General features: G+C 41.3%; 1 protein-coding gene across 2 annotated transcripts in view; it reads right to left on the minus strand.

Moving 5' to 3' along the window:
* NBAS (NBAS subunit of NRZ tethering complex) overlaps positions 1-18,152 on the minus strand; it is a 1,021,307-nt gene that overhangs the window by 734,562 nt on the left and 268,593 nt on the right. For both annotated transcript variants that reach the window (XM_089671087.1, XM_089671086.1), the window contains exons 23-24: positions 8,540-8,693; positions 5,230-5,415 (exon numbers count right to left, since the gene is read on the minus strand). In XM_089671087.1, coding sequence (XP_089527213.1) covers positions 5,230-5,415; positions 8,540-8,693 — 340 coding nt within the window. The remainder of the gene's footprint in view (positions 1-5,229; positions 5,416-8,539; positions 8,694-18,152) is intronic.

Below are 18,152 nucleotides of genomic sequence, written 5' to 3' on the forward strand. Positions count from 1 at the left end.
CAAACTCGGGTCACACTCTGCAAATGTCAACTGCAATCCCCAACCATCAGCCAAGCCCCCTGATGCATTTCACCCGAACTGGACTTAGTCATACTTCTACTAAACCCAATTTGGGTGAAACACGACAGAGAGGAGTGGCTGACGGGCAGGGACTGTAGCTAAATCCACAATTTACACTATGTGATGGGGTTTGGTACAATTGTGGACAAGTGGAGCAGGACAAGCTCCTTAAGGGATCAGCACCTGGAGCGAACAGGAAGCAAACAGGCTATTACACAGGAGGCTTTGCACAATGCTATTTATACTATGTAAAAAATAGTTTGGGCTTTAGATATACTTACAGTACATACTTTTAATTTTTATTTCTATTTTAAAGTTATTTTTACAGTCACTGTACTTCCTAGATTGGAACAGCAAAGCATACCAGATAACAGTTGGTAAGACATAAAGCATTAACAGTAACATATATTCATACCAAGGCATCTATCCTTTCACAGCTCTCATACCCAATATAGGGACAACAGTGTTATAGCTGTTTACAGCACTTATAAGTGCGAAATCCAGTCATTAAATATAACATCCAAAACAGTGAACCATTTTTTATTATACTTGACCTTCTAAATTTCAACAAGAAAACATTGTAAGTAAAATCTGTGAATGTTGTTCTTGAACCCTGTAAAATCCAGGAGATACAAGAAAAGTCCACATAATTATTGTGAGAATACACATAGGGTAGTGGGTAATTTCTCAGCTTTGTTTCTTGTCCTAGCTAGTTTTCATACATCCCACCCCACTGACAGCCTTGTATTTTGCTGCTCTGAAAGGTTGATTCTCAACTCCACCCTGCAGAGTAAAGCTGGGCTCTGCTGGGACTCTGTTGAATATTGCAGGGACATTTTCCGGCACCTGTATGCCCTCCAAGTAGCATTGGGGCCCTCATTTTTTCACCAGACTTGTGGCCTTTGGATGTGATTGGGTGCATGTGGGAGGAATGAGTTATCATATAGTCTGGGCATGTGCACATCTTCATGGGTTCTGTTGCCCTTTTTCCACCCATTGCAGCAAGCTGCGGGAACAGTATGGTGCTGGCATTGTCCAGGGACTTGGTGACATCACTAGTTCACATGTTGCGTGCACCGGATATAATGTCAAGGCGTCCTGTAAGTGATGGGGAATGCACGAAGCGATAGGCCTCATGTGTTTTTAATCACATTTGTGATGCCTTGACACATCTAGGATAATCAACAGCCCTTGATTGGTTGTTGTCAAACCTGTGACCTTTGTTTCCTCCCTTTACTAGGAATATACAGTGAACATACATACATACATATATATATATATATATATATATATATATATATATATATACACACACATATATATATATATATATGGATCAACATTTCAAGTTCTGAGCTACTAGCCAGGCCTTAAGAATTACTCGCCACCAGTTGCCCCACCAAACCCCTAGCCTGCCCCACTCCTAAACACACCCTCGTAAACTATCTCCTGAAATTACAGTGTTAAATGTTTTATGCAGAATAAAGTTACAAAAATAAATATTAAATAAACACCCATCAGGTGTCATCCTTTACATCAGGTGTCCCATCACAGTCCCCCTTTACATTAGGTGTCCCATCACAGTCCCCCTTTACATGTGTCCCATCACAGTCCCACTTTACATCAGGTGTCCCATCACAGTCCCCCTTTACATCAGGTGTCCCATCACAGTCCCCCTTTACATCAGGTGTCCCATCACAGTCCCCATTTACATTAGGTGTCCCATCACAGTCCCCATTTACATCAGGTGTCCCATGAGAATCCCCCTTTACATCAAGTGCCACCCTTTACATTAGGTGTCCCATCACAGTCCCCCTTTACATCAGGTGTCCCATCACAGTCCCCATTTACATTAGGTGTCCCATCACAGTCCCCATTTACATCAGGTGTCCCATGAGAATCCCCCTTTACATCAAGTGCCCCCCTTTACATTAGGTGTCCCATCACAGTCCCACTTTACATCAGGTGTCCCATCACAGTCCCCCTTTACATCAGGTGTCCCATCACAGTCCCCATTTACATTAGGTGTCCCATCACAGTCCCCCTTTACATTAGGATCCCATCACAGTCCCCCTTTACATCAGGTGTCTCATCAGAGTCCCCCTTTACAATAGGTGTCCCATTAAAGTCCCCCTTTACATTAGGTGTCCCATCACAGTCCCCCTTACATCAAATGTCCCCACATGGGACCAACTACTACCACACAAAACTAAATTATTTTGGCTGCACTTATGAACGCTATTGCTGGAGGACAAAATAGGAAAGAGGTGGAGGGGAGGGAGAGACATTTGTAAGGAAGGAAGTGATTGAAGGATGGAAGTAAGGGAGGGAAGGTGAGAGGAAGGAAGGGAAGGAAGGAAACAAGGTGAGAGAAAGGAGGGGAGGGAAGGAAGGGAGGGAAGGAGGGGAGGAAGGGAGGGAGGGAAGGGAGGGAGGGAGGGAAGGAGGGAAGGAAAGGAGGGGAGGAAAGGAGGGGAGGAAAGGAGGGGAGGAAAGGAGGGGAGGGAGGGAAGGGAGGGGAGGAAAGGAGGGGAGGGGAGGAAAGGAGGGGAGGGAGGGAAGGAGGGAAGGGAAGGAAGGGAGGGTAGGAAGGAAGGAAGGGAGGGAGGGAAGGCAATTAAGGAAGGAAAGGAGGGAAGGAAGGAAGGAGGGGAGGGAAGGAGGGGAGGGAAGGAGGGGAGGGAAGGAAGGGAGGAGGGAAGGAAGGGAGGAGGGAAGGAAGGAAGGGAGGAGGGAAGGAAGGGAGGAGGGAAGGAAGGGAGGGAAGGAAGGAAGGAAGGAAGGGAGGGAAGGAAGGAAGGGAGGGAAGGCAATTAAGGAAGGAAAGGAGGGAAGATAATTAAGGAAGGAAAGGAGGGAAGGAAGGAAGGAGGGAAGGAAGGAAGGAGGGGAGGGAGGAAGAAAGGCGGGGAGGGAGGAAGGAATAAAGGAAAGGGAGGAAGGGGAGGAATGAAGCATGTTAGAGAGGGGATGAAGGAAGGAGGGAGGGAAGGAGGAAAGGGAGGGGAGGAGGGAAGGAAGGAAGGAGGGAGGGAAGGGAGGAAGGAGGGAGGGAAGGGAGGAAGGAAGGAGGGAGGGAAGGGAGGAAGGAGGGAGGGAAGGAGGGAGGGAGGGAAGGGAGGGAAGGAGGGAGGGAAGGAGGGAGGGAAGGGAGGGGAGGAAGGAGGGAGGGGAGGAAGGTGGGAGGGGAGGAAGGGAGGAAGGAAGGGAGGGAAGGAGGGAGGGAGGGAAGGAGGGAAGGAAGGAGGGAGGGAGGGAGGGAAGGAAGGAGGGAGGGAAGGAAGGAGGGAGGGAGGGAAGGAAGGAGGGAGGGAAGGAAGGAGGGAGGGAGGGAGGGAGGGAAGGAGGGAGGGGAGGGAGGGAGGGAGGGGAGGGAGGGAGGGAGGGAGGGGAGGGGAGGGGAGGGAGGGAGGGGGGGAGGGGAGGGAGGGAGGGAGGGAGGGGGGGGAGGGGAGGGAGGGAGGGAGGGAGGGAGGGGAGGGAGGGAGGGAGGGGAGGGAGGGAGGGAGGGGAGGGAGAGAGGGGAGAGAGGGGAGGGAGGGAGAGAGGGAAGGGAGAGAGGGGAGGGAGGGAAGGGAGAGAGGGGAGGGAGGGAAGGGAGGACTCACATGACAGAAGCATTACAGAGCGGTCAGCTGCTTTGTATAAAATTTCCCGCCCACACATCCTCTTCTGAGAAGCTGCAGGGACTGGAGTATGGGCGGGCACGGGGAGGCAGAGCAGATCCAGTCTCTATCTCTCCTATTGGTATGGGGGGGCCCAGAAGAGGAATCCAATTGACAGTGGGGGATGATCGCTGCAGCGGTGGGACAGCTACAAGCACTGATCTCCCTGTGTGGATTTCAGTGAAGCAGCTGAAAGCCACGGGAGGGAGAAGGGGAGTATCAACTTCCAGCTGCTTCACTGAAATCCATACAGGGAGATCTGTGCTTGTAGCTTTCCCCACCCCTGCAGCGATCATCCCTGACTATCAATGTCACCTGCTGACGTTTGAGCCATATACAGGTATACCAGGCTGAATTTTTATCTTGGTGTCAAGTAGATGATACATTGATCCATGGGCTCTCTTTGGATCTGGAGGGCCTGAATCTTCTGGTTTTAACATTTGTGTCTGTATATGCATAACCCTGTACCCTCTGTAAATGTTACTTAAAATTAAAAAAAAAAATTAAAAATCAGGTTTTTGATTGATTTGTATGATATATGTTATGTTCAGATATAACATCATAGAACTGCAGATGTATTGCAGATGTTTATCACTTTAATCCCTGAAGAAGAGTTACCATGAAATGTGTTGGGTTATCCACACAGTCACAATTACTTCTTGGCAAGATCTTTCTGTATATATTAGTGGCATGTGGACCATTAGAATGATTCTAGAAGTATAAACACAGTAAGGTTTATCAATTTATGTCAGCCTCATCCAATAATGTTTTCATGGAATATTTTATGCTAGTGTACGCAATTATCTTGATGTCTTCTTTTATATAGATTTTTTGTTTTTTTACTTACTGTAAGTAAAGTGTATATAAAGAGTGTATACTCTCCATGGGGAATATCCACATTTCTGCCATAAAGCTGGGTATTACGCTAGTAGATTTTCGAATGAAAATTTCTACCAATATTCATTCGAAAATTGTGAGTACATCAAACAACTTTACAAATGTTGTTTGAAAGTAGTTTAAAATCTTGTTTGCTTTAGACATCCAATTTTGAAGTGAATGGATTTTACTGAACAAATGTCCCCATACACTGTTAGAAATTTGTTTGAGAAAAATTCTACATCCTGCTCCTTCAAATTTTCTCATCACTGCAGTCGAAAACGAACAATTTGACCCTCTAATGATTAAAAAAAGGAATGATTGTTCCAAAAACAAACAATTGCAAATTAAAATCTACTAGTGTATATCCATCTTTAATCCGCATACTTATTCTACAAATCCTGAGCATTAAGAAACAGTTGGCACTTCTGCTACACCCCAACTGAATTCTACAGAAAGTCTTACTGTATGTAAAGATCAGAGGAAGGGACACTACACAGTACAGCGTGCAAGTGGCTGCAGTCCCATCTAGAGGTTTTCTGAAAAGCCTGCTCAGCCTGCCAGGATTTCTGGAATCTTAAAGACTATAGCTTCCTTCTGAAATTGCTCAAAACGAATACAGACATACATTTTCCATAAGAAGTCGCAGCTTGTCGATGTCTTTGATCTGCTGCAGATCTTTAAGGGTTAATGAGACATCACAATCTGCTTCATAAACAAGCGTCTCCAAAGTGACCAAGTCATCGCACAGTAGCTGCAAGCCTGGGATCCTCTTCTCCTTTCCCAGACGTACCAAGGAGAGGGCGCCATCCACCTGCACATGACAAGAGAGTACAAATAACATATCCTGTGCCTTACAAATATTCTGTACACAAATGTATAAACATACTATGCGTAAATGTCATATATTGTATATACTAAACATGGTTTGAAGACAGACTCCTCCGACAATGATACCTTTGTATGATAAGGCTTTTTCGCCATTACACTTAACACCTTCCACATCATTAAAGCCTTCTCAACTCTTGCTAAAATAGATGGAAAAGTATTCAATGTTTCCAATAGTGGTTGAACAAATACTGTGGGCCATCCCTTTAAGTGTTGGTCAATCCAAACTAAAATTGTTATAAAGTGACACATACAAAATAAAACAATAAAATAACAAACTGGCAAGTGTTTCTATTACACAATGTAATAAATACTGCAATAATATTTACAGAGCTTTTATAGGTTGAACCTACACCCCTTGCTGTTGCAGCTGATCTACCTCCCCAAATTGAAATATGCTTTTCATAATTGTTCTGTTTGGATAGCTGGTACTTTCTCGTTGTGTGGGCTCCTTCTTTTGGCAAGGTCCGCCCTACAGTTGCTAGTACGATATGGAGGCTTGGCGCTACCCAATTTTCTGATCTATTATTGGTCACATGATGGTTCATGCATTCTCGGGCTAATGCTGTGCTTTTTCTTGAAGCAGTCATACTGGGTTTCTTTACAGAACTGAGTAGTCTTGTATACAGAGGTCCAAGGGCTTACGTCTCCAAGCTTCCCTTCCACTCCCTAGAAAGGTCACCCTTCAGGTCTGGGTTGTAGCTAGGAAATGTTTTCTACAGTCTCATCAGTGGTCCCCATACTGCCCCTTGCGTCGTAATCTGACCTTGTCTTACTTCTGACAGTTACCTGACCCCCAAGTGTGGGCACGTTATGGTATCAGACTAATTAAGGATATCATGCCTATGGGTACCTTGCTATCATTTAGGGATCTCTCCTGCAAACACAGATTACCTGGGTGGATGTACTTTAGATATTAACTATTGTGCCATGGTGCGCAGGTAGAATGACCCAATAGAAGACCTTCTTGCGCAGGAGTCACTTTCTAAACCTTTGTCTTCTCTTTATTAGGCTCTTCTCAGTGTGGATTTCCCCAAGATGGATAGGTTATGGGTAAAATGGCAGGAGGACACTCGAACCTTGGATAGGGAAACGTGGGAGGAATGTTTTGAAGACAGTTCTAAACTGGTTATTTGCTCTAGAGATAAAATGTTGCAGATTACATTTTTGCATAGAGTATACTACACGCCTCAGAGACTGCACATAATTTATCTTCAGAGATCCACTGACTGCCCCCGCCGTCATTCTGGGGAGGGCACCTACTTTCATATGTTTTGGATCTACCCTAAAGTGGAGCAGTTTTGGAAGGAGTGTTTACCTGTGTCAACACCCGACTTCAGCTTTCCCTTTCACTCTCCCCTGATCTTGCACTGTTGAGAATACAAGATGATGAACAGAGGCCTCTCCACACCAAATTGCTTCTTTCCTATTTATTATATTATGCCAAGAAGGAGATACTTCATCATTGGACCTCCCCCACCCACCCCTTCAGTGGCCTCGTGGGAAGCGTCCATTAATGCAGTGTTTCTGATGTACAAGTTGACATACATTAATAGAGGCTGTCCTGGAAAGTTCGATAAGGTTTGGCAACCCTGGACAGAACAATGATTAAGTTGCTTTGTTGATGTTTTGCTTGTTAACTGGTTGCATACCCACTGACTTTGCTGTGAGCCCTGCTCCTCTGTGACTGAGGTTGCACTGGCTCATTATGTATTTTCTTGCTTTCTGTCTTTAGATAGTGTTGCCTCACTGTACTGCTTTGTATTGCTTGTTTGTTGCTGTTATTGTACTATGCCATTGTTCAATAAACTATCATCCTGGATGTTAAAAAAACACTGCAATAATGACCCACAAGGTGCCAAGTAACAATACATGGTTTTATTTAAATAGCTTACAGTTAAATTAGTATATGCAGTCTGTATGACAGTAACATTACAGGCTCTGGAGACACAGACCAATGTGAATGGTTCAATGTTCCTTGTACAAGGCAGCATAGAATGCTGGAACTGTACCAAAGAGTAAAATAAATAAATAAAGCTGCAGGTCCTCTATGCAGAATAGGACAGGCATATTAGAAAAAGAATTGAATGCTGCAGATTAAGTGCAGACAGTAAGTGTAATTATATTCTAATACGGAGAATATAAATTATGCATATGAAGTGCCTGCCAACATTTCACCCATTCCAAAAGAACGTTCACACAAACTCGATGAAAGAGAAATAAAAACTCATCTGCCAAGTGTAAAATAGAAAAAAATAAATGAATGAAGCAGAAGCTGCAATGATATTGCATGGAAAAAGATGGAGAAAGGGAGATGATCAGCAATAGGGGGCAAGATAAAGCAATGGTGGGGGGTTCAAGTCACTGTTCTCGAAGAGAAGATAAGGTAAAGCAGGGTCACTGCTCTCTAATCTGGAAAGGATACATACAGCAATGGGGTATACTGTTCGCTAATCGAGAGAAGCTACATCAATGGGGGGTTCACGGTTCTCTAATCAGAAGATACTGCTTCAATTAACTTCAGAGAGCAGGGGATTATTACAGGCATTGCAGAAAAGCATGGTGTAGCAGTTCAATTGAAAGTCATTTTTTTCTTTACAGCATTGGATTTATGGTATCAATTTTCACCAGACTTCTATATATAGAGATACTCCAGGTTTATATGTTTACAAAGGTTTCCTCTGGGTGCTCCAATTTCCTCCCATAACCCAAAAATACTGTGGCAGGTTGTCTTTCTCCCAGAGTGGTTTTGCTGGTGTAGTGTGGGAGGGACCTTTATGGGCAGTAACTGTTGTGAAATTAAGTCTGTGCAAATGACTACACTTGTAAAATACATGGCTATTAAAATGAGACAGAAAGAATACAGTAAGAAGCGTAAACCTTTATATGTAGTCCTCTCCCATCTACAGTTCTGATAGTTTCATGTTTCAGGAATATTCAAAAAGTGGAGGAGTTTCATGGACACAGTTTAGGCACTATTCTATAGCAGACCACTATCACAACATATTTATGACATTAAAAAAATTTAATTTCTTAGCCAGCATGCTTACTTGTCTGGAATAATTTTCAATCTCCTCTGCTCGACTCCAGTACCAGTTTTTCACTACATCAATTGATAAGTTGTCTATTCTGTACACTAGTAGTCCGGGCTGTTCCTCATATAAAAATTCAGCCAGATCTGTTAAACTGGGTTCCACCTTTAACCTGACAGGAAAGGAAACATACATTCAAATTTTAAATGTACTCATTTATACAGTGCTGAGTGCTTTACAGAGAATACAAAGTGATGTTTATCAGTCCCTGGCCTAGAAGAACATAAACAGTAATGTTGGTATATAACTATGCTTTACATCTACTAAGAATTACACCAAACAGCCTAAATTATGTAGACACTCTTCCAAATTATTGAGTTTATACGACGTCCGTTTTTGTACCAAAGACATGATGGTGTGGAGGAACTCACGTGCCCTGCGCAGAGCCGTGACATCAATCCTACTCTACGCCTTTTGGGATGAAATGAATCACCAATCAAAAGCCAGGTTTTCTTCTCCAACATCAGAACTTGGTTCTGATAGTATCCGTATCAGTACAAATTTCCACTTACTACCAAAAAAACTTGTGGAAAATCTTCCCATATTAATGCTCATGGTTGTTAAGGCAGTGCCTGAACATCAGGTTTGGAAAATTCAAAATATGTTTGTATGGAGTTCCTGCAGTCAGTTTTGAAAGTGTATGACCAGCTTTAGGACAGTTTAGGTGTAATCTCCTAGATTGTAAGCTCGAAAGAGTAGGGCCTTGGAACCCCTCGTGTATCACATTGTATTGTTATTGTACTGTCGCATGTTCTGACTCCCTTTGTAATGTACAGCGCTGAGCGTACTATTGGCGCTTTATAAATACTGTATAATAATAGAATCCACGTAAAGTCAAAGTCTCAATGAAATGTGATGGTGGACTGGTATATTGAAGGTGATGCACACTGCTTTCAGAGATGACAAAGTATTGCACTGTTGAAAGCGCACACCAGCTACTTGCTATATTAGAATGCTTATTTTACTTTATTTCTCTAAAAGTGTAAAGTCCATGGATTATTTCTATGTTAGGAAGCGGCGTCAACCAGAACTACTGAAGAAAATAAGCAAATGAAAAAAACAAACTTTAAAAAAAAGATATGAAGCAAAAAAACTATTTTGAAAGGGAAAGTCATCTGCTAGAAAAGCATCTCTTATAATGGTTATTCAGGTACTTCTGTAGTTAAAGAACTTAGAACTATCCCAACAGGTCCTATTTTTCATGATATATTATTCCAGAACTATATAACTAGACATCTGTCACTAGACATTTAGAATTTTGTAGCATAAAAACACACTGTAAACAATGAAAATATAAAAGTCATTCTTTTAAAGGAGGATTTTTATTTGAAAACAATGTAAACCTATTTGCCTGTGACCCCTAGTTTTTTAACTTTAAAATGTCGAAGTCTCCTGTTTTACCAGGACCAAGAGGTACAAAAGAGCTTAACAATCTGGTATGGTGACACAGCCAAAAAGCAAAATGGCATAGATTTAATAAAAAGGGTTTTGGGTGCTTTCCAAAGTATGGGTATTTTATTTTCAAGCACTCATGTATTTTTCAGAATATTGTTTATTACCAATAACTACAAACTTTTTAAACTTATTTTGCAAAAATGTGTGTCTTCAAAAAAAAGGAGAAACAACTGATTTTCTACAAATGGCCCCAGTGGGTTTTTCTCAGCCCCCTTGTATGTCACTGTTTACATTGGTTATTTTAGTACATTAAAGACTGGTACAGCAGTTCTACTACTGTTACTACATTAAAAGGTTTCCATGAAAACAGTAAAGTGTAGCTATAAACAAATCCTTCTACAAGAGAAATGTTAAAAAAAACTGAAATTCCTATCAATATTCATTACTCCTTGCAGCTCCAAGGATCTTCCCATTTTAGAGTAAGAGGGAAATCAAATGCTTAGTCTAACTTAGGTTCTACTTTAAGGTGCTTTTCCCCTGTACGCTATTTCCATAAATCCTTTGTCCTTGTGTGAAGCCAAGGTGTCTGGTAATTCTCATTCTATGTGCACCATCTGATATTATCTGCACAGAGAAGGGAATGCAAGGCTGCTGGACAAGTCCTCAAGGCCATGTATCCATTAATGATTACAGGATGTAGTATAGATTTTTAGTGCAGGTATTGTTTCTGGAGAATATAACACTATCTGTGGCCAGTACTGCGTTTTACAAAAACAACAAATCTCACACCACTTATTTATAGAAACGCCTGAAGAATAGAACTGAGTTGTTTTTCACAATGAAACAAGGCAACGTTACCAATGACCAAACTCATACTTTTTTATTTGTACAGATTAATAATTATATTCTAAAAGGTTTTTTCTCTCGTAATAAACTAAGCATACTGTATCTAAACCCAAGAAACAAATTAATGTATTGCCGTTTAACAGTTGTGTAACTTAGGGGGGTAACTGAGATTTGTTTACTAGTATTTTCCTACAGGTAATGTTTTGCACTGACTTCATGAATGATTGTAGGCACTCAGCATTACTTATTAATTTGGAAAATGGATTAAAAAAATGGTGCCATTCATCTGGGGAGGCAAAATATTCCACAAGAAATAGCAATTGTGGATGATAAAAATGGCCTTCAAACAGCTGCAAAAGCCAATGATGATGTGGGATGAACAGAAAGGAGTATTAACCCCCCTGGTGGTATTCCTGAGTGTAGCTCGTTTAACTTTCAGTACTAGAAGTGGTAACCCCGAGCTACACTCGGGAATACACTGCAGTGTTGCTCTGGGATCCCTCCAGCACTTACCTTGTCTTGCGCTCCCGCGATTTCCCCCCTGCAGTGTCCCCGGCCATGTCCTCCGGCCGATGCCGGAACCCGTCTTCCAGGTTCCGTTCCCTGCAAGTGTCGGGACTTATGGGGGACGGAACCGGTGGGAATTTAAAAAATGTAAACACTTTTTCACTCAGTACACTAAAATCTTATACTATAACATTACTGTATCAAAACATTTCACATACATTTTGTCCCGAGTGCTTTGTCCTGTGCCCTGCCTGCATTCTTACTGTTCTTTCTGCCTGGAAACTGAGAAACATCCGTGGCGTCCAAAAAGCATCCCTTTAGGTCAAAAGTGGTTTTAGACCAGCTAGAGAACAGTGATAGTAAATTAGAACCACTTGCAGAATTGAGTGATAATGATTTGTGGGGAAATTTGTCATCAGACACTGAAAACGATTTTGCGACTAAGCTTAGTGATGTGAGAACTTGGCGCACTATTTCAAATGTCAGCGTTTTTGGTTTGATTACATTATTGAATTAAATTTATTATTATATTATTTTTTATGATTATTTATTAAATTATAATTTATGATTTCATGTTTCAAATTTTATCATACCCGGGATGTTTACTAGACTCTTGTTCGGACAGATTTCAGTGAGTTATTCCTAAGAATTACAGGCCTACAATAAAGAAACAACATACTTCCATTGAAAACAATGTACCGCTTTGAGCACAGAAATACTGACATAATCAGACCGCTAGGGAGAAATCATCATATCACTTGATGTTAACCACTTGCGCTCCAGAAGGTTTTACCCCCTTCATGACCAGGACATATTTTGCTACTCAGCGCTGCACTACTTTAAATAGCAAGTGCGTTGACATGCCACACTGTACCCAACTGAAATTTTTATAATTTTTTTTCACACAAATAGTTTTCTTTTGGAAGTATTTGATCACCACTGGGCTTTTTATTTTTCTATATATATTCTATATAAACGAAAAAAAAAATAGTTTTTTGAAAAAACAATATTTTCTACTTTGTTATAAAACATACCCCCCCCCTTCCCCCCACAAAAAACACATTTCACATATCTTTGATAATAAAAACCCAAATAAGTGTATATTAATTGGTTTGTGTGAAAGTTATAGCATCCACAAACTATTTTATATTTATTTGAAAATGTATAATTTTTGATGTACTGAAGGCCAGTCTCATTTCTTAAAATGCTCAAATGACCCCCTTTTTGGAAAGTAGACGGAGGTACTTAGTAAGAGGCATGGTGAGCTTTTTTCAAGTTGCAATTATTTTGTCACAATTTTTGGAAAATGCAGAAATTAAACGTTTTTTTTTTCCCCACAAATTATTTTTAACATACTGTCACCAGTACAGTTCCATGTTATTTTTTTGTCCTTTTTATTTATTTTTACATACTGTCATCAGAGTAGTTCAGTGTCACCACAGTGACACTGTACTACTCTGGTGGAGGGGGTAATAAGAGATTTTTTTTTTTTTATACTTTGATTGCTGTTACAGTGATAACCACTGTAACAGCTATGTTTTGCATTGTCAAGAATGGGTTACATTCCTAACACCTGTGATTACTATTGCGTGCTGTGATTGGCCCAGGTACCATGTGGGCCAATCATAGCATCATTATAGGAATTACAGCTGTTATGAATGAAATTAATTTATAACAGCTATGTTCACATTGTGATCATGTGATTGCACAGCAATCACATGATCCTCAGGCCAATCAAAGTGGCTGGGAACCAGGAGCCACAAACCGATGTGTCCAGTTGAGTTGGGGTACAGGTACATCACTTAGCCTGCTCATGCCGCCCTAAAATATGCCACTTTTTCATTTTGGTGCTCAAAATAAAATGCCAACGGTTTGAAAATTGAGTAAATTAAGACAAATTCATGTACAAGTTTTAGACAGGTATGTGAATTTGTAGAATACTGCACCATTTTTAGAACGCATGAGACACTTTTGCAAAATCAGTCTTCGCCAGTGTTTAGGACTTTCAGGGTTTGTGTTTATAGACACAAGGCAACCTTTTTTGTCCACTTATCTCACTCCTGATTAAAAACAAAAGACACTGGGCTCAATACACTAAAGCAGATCACATGTGGTATTTAAGTGACCTGACACATTTTTCCCCAAATACCGCATGCAATGCCAATTTAATGTTACTTTATGCAGTATTTACCGCATAAAGGGGTAGTGTTAAAGTCAACTCACTAAAGGAAATAAATAAATGCATGTCATAAAGAAGTGGTCCAGGCATGCAATAGTTAAAGAATGTATTTTCATTTCAGATGGTTGTCAGGGAGCGAGCACTTACCAGCTCCTTAACCAATAAATAGCTGGTTGTTAAGAAACGGGTGGCCACCACGTCCTTAACAACCAAGACTCATCTGCTGTCAACGTGTTTCCCTGCTGACAGAAAAATGTAAACAAAAAAATTGCTGACATTTAAAAATTAAAATTAAAAAAAAAAAACATGGGGTCCCACCATCCATACCAGGCCCTTCTGGGCTGGTATGTATTTTGAGGGGAAAAAATGGCATTGGGTCCCCTCCACAATACTTACCAGACCATTATCCAAGGATGCAGCCCAGAAGGCCAGGAAAGGAGGAGGGGGGGTGGGAGATCGACTGCCCCCTCCTGAACCATATTAGGCCAAATACCCTCAACATGGCCCCCCAGATCCTGCCCACCACATGTGAATGAGTATGGGGTACCTCTACATCTTCTCATTCATCAAAAAAAGGTGCAAAGTAAACAAAAACTGCATGTTTTTGACAAGTCCTTTATTCAAACCTACCCCCCCCCCCCCGAAAAAAAAAATTCCCTGAAGTAAATCCAATGTCAACCACTATGAACGCTGGCCACTGGCTTGAACGAAAAAAAACCTGTAAAAACTGACCAGCACCACTTGGCTCCCACCCAATGACGGCTCCACTGAAAACTGAAGGGATGGGGCCATCCAATGGCATAGATGAATGACCCTGCCCCCTTATGACATCATCGATCAGGGCATTCTGGGTCATAAGGGGGCAAGGGCACCCCCCATATTGAGGGTGTGTGGCCTTGCATGGTTTAGGAGCTCCCTGACAACCATGTTTTTTACTGGTTAAAATACCATTGGCTTTCACTGCTAGAATACCACATCACTTCATAACATAGCTCATGTGGTATTTCAGTAGCGTTATTTAGTGAATTAGTGAAAATATTTTTGAAAACCGCTAAGAGGTATTTTACAACAGTTCTTAAAGTGGTAGATACATACCACTTTATGAATATAAATATGGAAATGCTGCTATGTCCTGGTCTGTTGATTCAACTGAAAAGTGTATATTGTAATGCTATGTTCACGCCACCTTGAGTGACACCCTGCCTTTCATTATTCTTTTTGTATCTTACGGAATAGGGTGGCTGCATAAAGTGTGATAAATGAGCAGAAATCCTGTAATGTAAGCTGGATGCCTATGTACCTCCTGCAACACGCTGTTACCCATCTGTCAACCTCTACATCATTACTGTGTTCCTTCAGAGCTGCGGGGACACACCGGTGACGTTGAAACCAGCCTGTGGAATAACAGTGAACAGTGGAAAGATGCAGGTATCCAACCTACATAACCAGATCAGATGCTGGAGATTTGGATGTTGTTGCTAGCCATGCAAAAGAGCATATATTGAGGTCACTGAAGTCACAGGACTGATTTTGTTCATTTGTTTTAAAAGTTAAAATAACAAATAAAATGAAAGGTCGAAAATAGTGACTTTTATATTCCAACCAATACAATTTTCTTTTACCTTAACACTTAAAAAGACACCATCCCTAAAACCCATAAACTCACCCTTTTCTGTTTTCCCTCGCAGCTCCTTGCTTCTCAGCAGCTGGTGAGAATACTCAGCACTTCCAGCTGCAGAGGAACATGTATGATGATGCACCAGACTAGCAGCAAATGACTAGACCTGAGCAATATTATATGATAGGGGAATCATCTTCCAATAAAGTCAGTTTCAACACTGCTGGAGTGCATTTATGTAAACAGGACATGGCTGTCAATCACTAGGAGATCACTAGCACTAAGATGTACAAAATGATGCAAAAATTATGAAAGCAGTTATTTTCTCTTACAAAATTGCCATTCTTAATAAACCATGTTTTAGCAAACTAAATGTCATTCATAGGGTTTACATCCTGAAAATCCACACTTTGTCAAAGTTATCAGTGATGAAAGCACCTACTTTTTTTTTTTTCCCCAGATCTATGTTCCATTAAACAATTTTTTCCCTTTTTTAGCTCCTGTTTCTGGGCCAAAATGAAAGCCTTGAGCGTAGAAGTATATGTCTTGTCTTTAATCTGCTTTTTGGGCACTACAGGAAACTGGTGCCTGGCCGCACACGGGATCAACAGACTGTAAAGCTAAGATATTAAAAGATGATGAGAATTGTCCTCAGCTAAGTTCTCCACCTATGAAGAACACCCTTAATGCATTTTGCCCTTGGGGGACTTAATTATAGAGACAACCATGGTTGCAAACATTCAGGGTATATAGCTGGAGTACAGTACTTTCCTAATGATGAGAATGGCACATGCAGCTTCTGGCAGCTCCAGATGCATAAACAAAGGGCTCATGCTTGCTGTACAGGCCACAGTTCCCACGTCACTGAGGCCTTAGATTTTCCTCTACTATGGATTGGATCAGCTTGCAGGAACATTTTTCAAACAGATTCAAAAAGTTCCCTTTGCGTAAGCCTGTACCTTTAACCACCAGAAGTCTTAAATGATCAGAAATTGCTTTACAATCCCCAACAAGGTTTAAAACCAGTTTTCTTGATGTACCAGGGTCACCCTTAAGGCTTGATTCACACCTGTGCAACTTGTCATGCGACGTTGGACATCAAAGTATCATGGCAAGTGGCAGCCCATTATTTTCAAAGGCACCTGTTCAAAATGGTACAACTTAAAATACTCAGCAACTTTGAAAAGGTGCCTGCACTACTTTGGTGTGACTTTTGATGTGATTTTGGTCCTGAGAATGTAAAGTTGCATCAGTCACACCAAAAGTCACTCTAAAATTGCACTAGAAATTGTGCGACTTTGGAGACGCGCTAATGTGAATAGCATCTAAAAAGTGATAGCAATAAAAAAATGTAGTCAACCACTGCAATACATGCTTATTTCCCCATGTTTTACCATTTTAAAATATGGGTAAATCTCAAGTACAACAACTGTTGATCTGCCAGAAATGCACTCAGCTTTTAAGTCCTATTGTGGGCTGACAGTTCCCAGTGTCTTCTGCAAAATTACTCAACAACTTCCACGCTCAGATCTCTACAACACAGAGGCTAATTATTCTGTAGTTCATAATAAAATCTAAGATGGCTGAAAAGCCTCTCTTACATAAACTGTGCAGATGACACAGGATAGCTCTGAATTTCTGACAAGATCAGCAGTATTTGCACTTATCAGATATAACAAACATACGCTTTCGGCAGCACAGTGGCTAAATGGTTAGCACTTCCGCCTGGCAGTACTAGGGTTGTTGGTTCGTATCCCAGCCACAGCACCACCTGCCTGGAGATCGCATGTTCTCCCTGTGCCTGCGTGGGTTTCCTCCGGGTACTCCGGTTTCCTCCAACAATCCAAAGACATGCTGGTAGGTTAATTGGCTCCTGTCTAAATTGGCCCTAGTATGTGTATGTATGAATGTAAGTTAGGGACCTTAGATTGTACACCCCTTGAGGGTTAGGGACTGATGTGAATGTACAATATATATGTAAAGTGCTGCGTAAATTGAGGGCGCTATGTAAGTACCTGAAATAAATAAATAATAAAGCCTATGACCAGGTTATGGACATAAACAAGTATTTGTATGTTCTTAACTAGCCATAAATGGGCATTAAAACAAGCCTTCACTGAGCTCTCTAGTTCTTTTGGGCAGCTCAGCTCTCCCCTTCCAGCAGAGACTGAGCAGTCTTCTAATCACTAATGCAAGCACAGAACAGATGCACTGAAATGGTGAGCTGGGTAAACAATTTTTTTTGTTCAATCTGCAGGTTGAATGAAAATAATCAAACAGATTCTCCCATTTATGCTATAGAGCATGGATGAGGAATCTCTCACTGTGGCTACTGCATTCTGGCAGATGCAACCACTGCCTGTTCGGCTGACAATTTTCCGTTCGGCTTCTGTGATTTTATTCAGTGAAAAAACGTACAGTCGGAAGACTGCTGCTATCAATGTAGTAGCGTCAGCTACTACAATGATTGTCAGCTTCCACAGGGATCGCTTAGGTATAAGATATGCAGAATCCTTTCAGGCGTGAGCGTGGAGGAAAAAATCCATCTTTTTATGCTAAATTAAAATAAAAAGTTGCATGTGGCTTGCTTTGGTTGCTGGTTTTATTCATTTATGACATGAGATATGCATACCTATCCAAGTTGGGTCAATCTAACTATGCCATAAAATTCATAGCTAAACTTCAGTTTTAGGACCTCCCTCCATACTCTGTCCCTCCAATGCCTATACTTACCTTTAGCACTGCTCCAGTTCCCGCTGTCCTCCCCACAAAGTCTCCCACAATTTTCAATAATACCTAGTGTGTAAGATTTTGCAGAAACTGTTTTTAAGCTATGAATGCCATTTTAAGTCACTGCCTGCCCTGCTGACAATGTTACTACATAAATTAAAATGGCAGAATGACCGTAAATAAACTGCTTAATAGGAAACTGTATGCCAGCATAAGCAGAGGCAAAGTATTATTTTGAATAACAAAACAACAGCACTTTAGATATTTTCTGGCTACATTATACATGCCAGAGGAAG

This window comes from Staurois parvus, unplaced genomic scaffold, assembly GCF_062004578.1.
Source record: "Staurois parvus isolate SC_StPar_1 unplaced genomic scaffold, SC_StPar_1.0 ptg000098l, whole genome shotgun sequence".
Taxonomy (NCBI): domain Eukaryota; kingdom Metazoa; phylum Chordata; class Amphibia; order Anura; family Ranidae; genus Staurois; species Staurois parvus.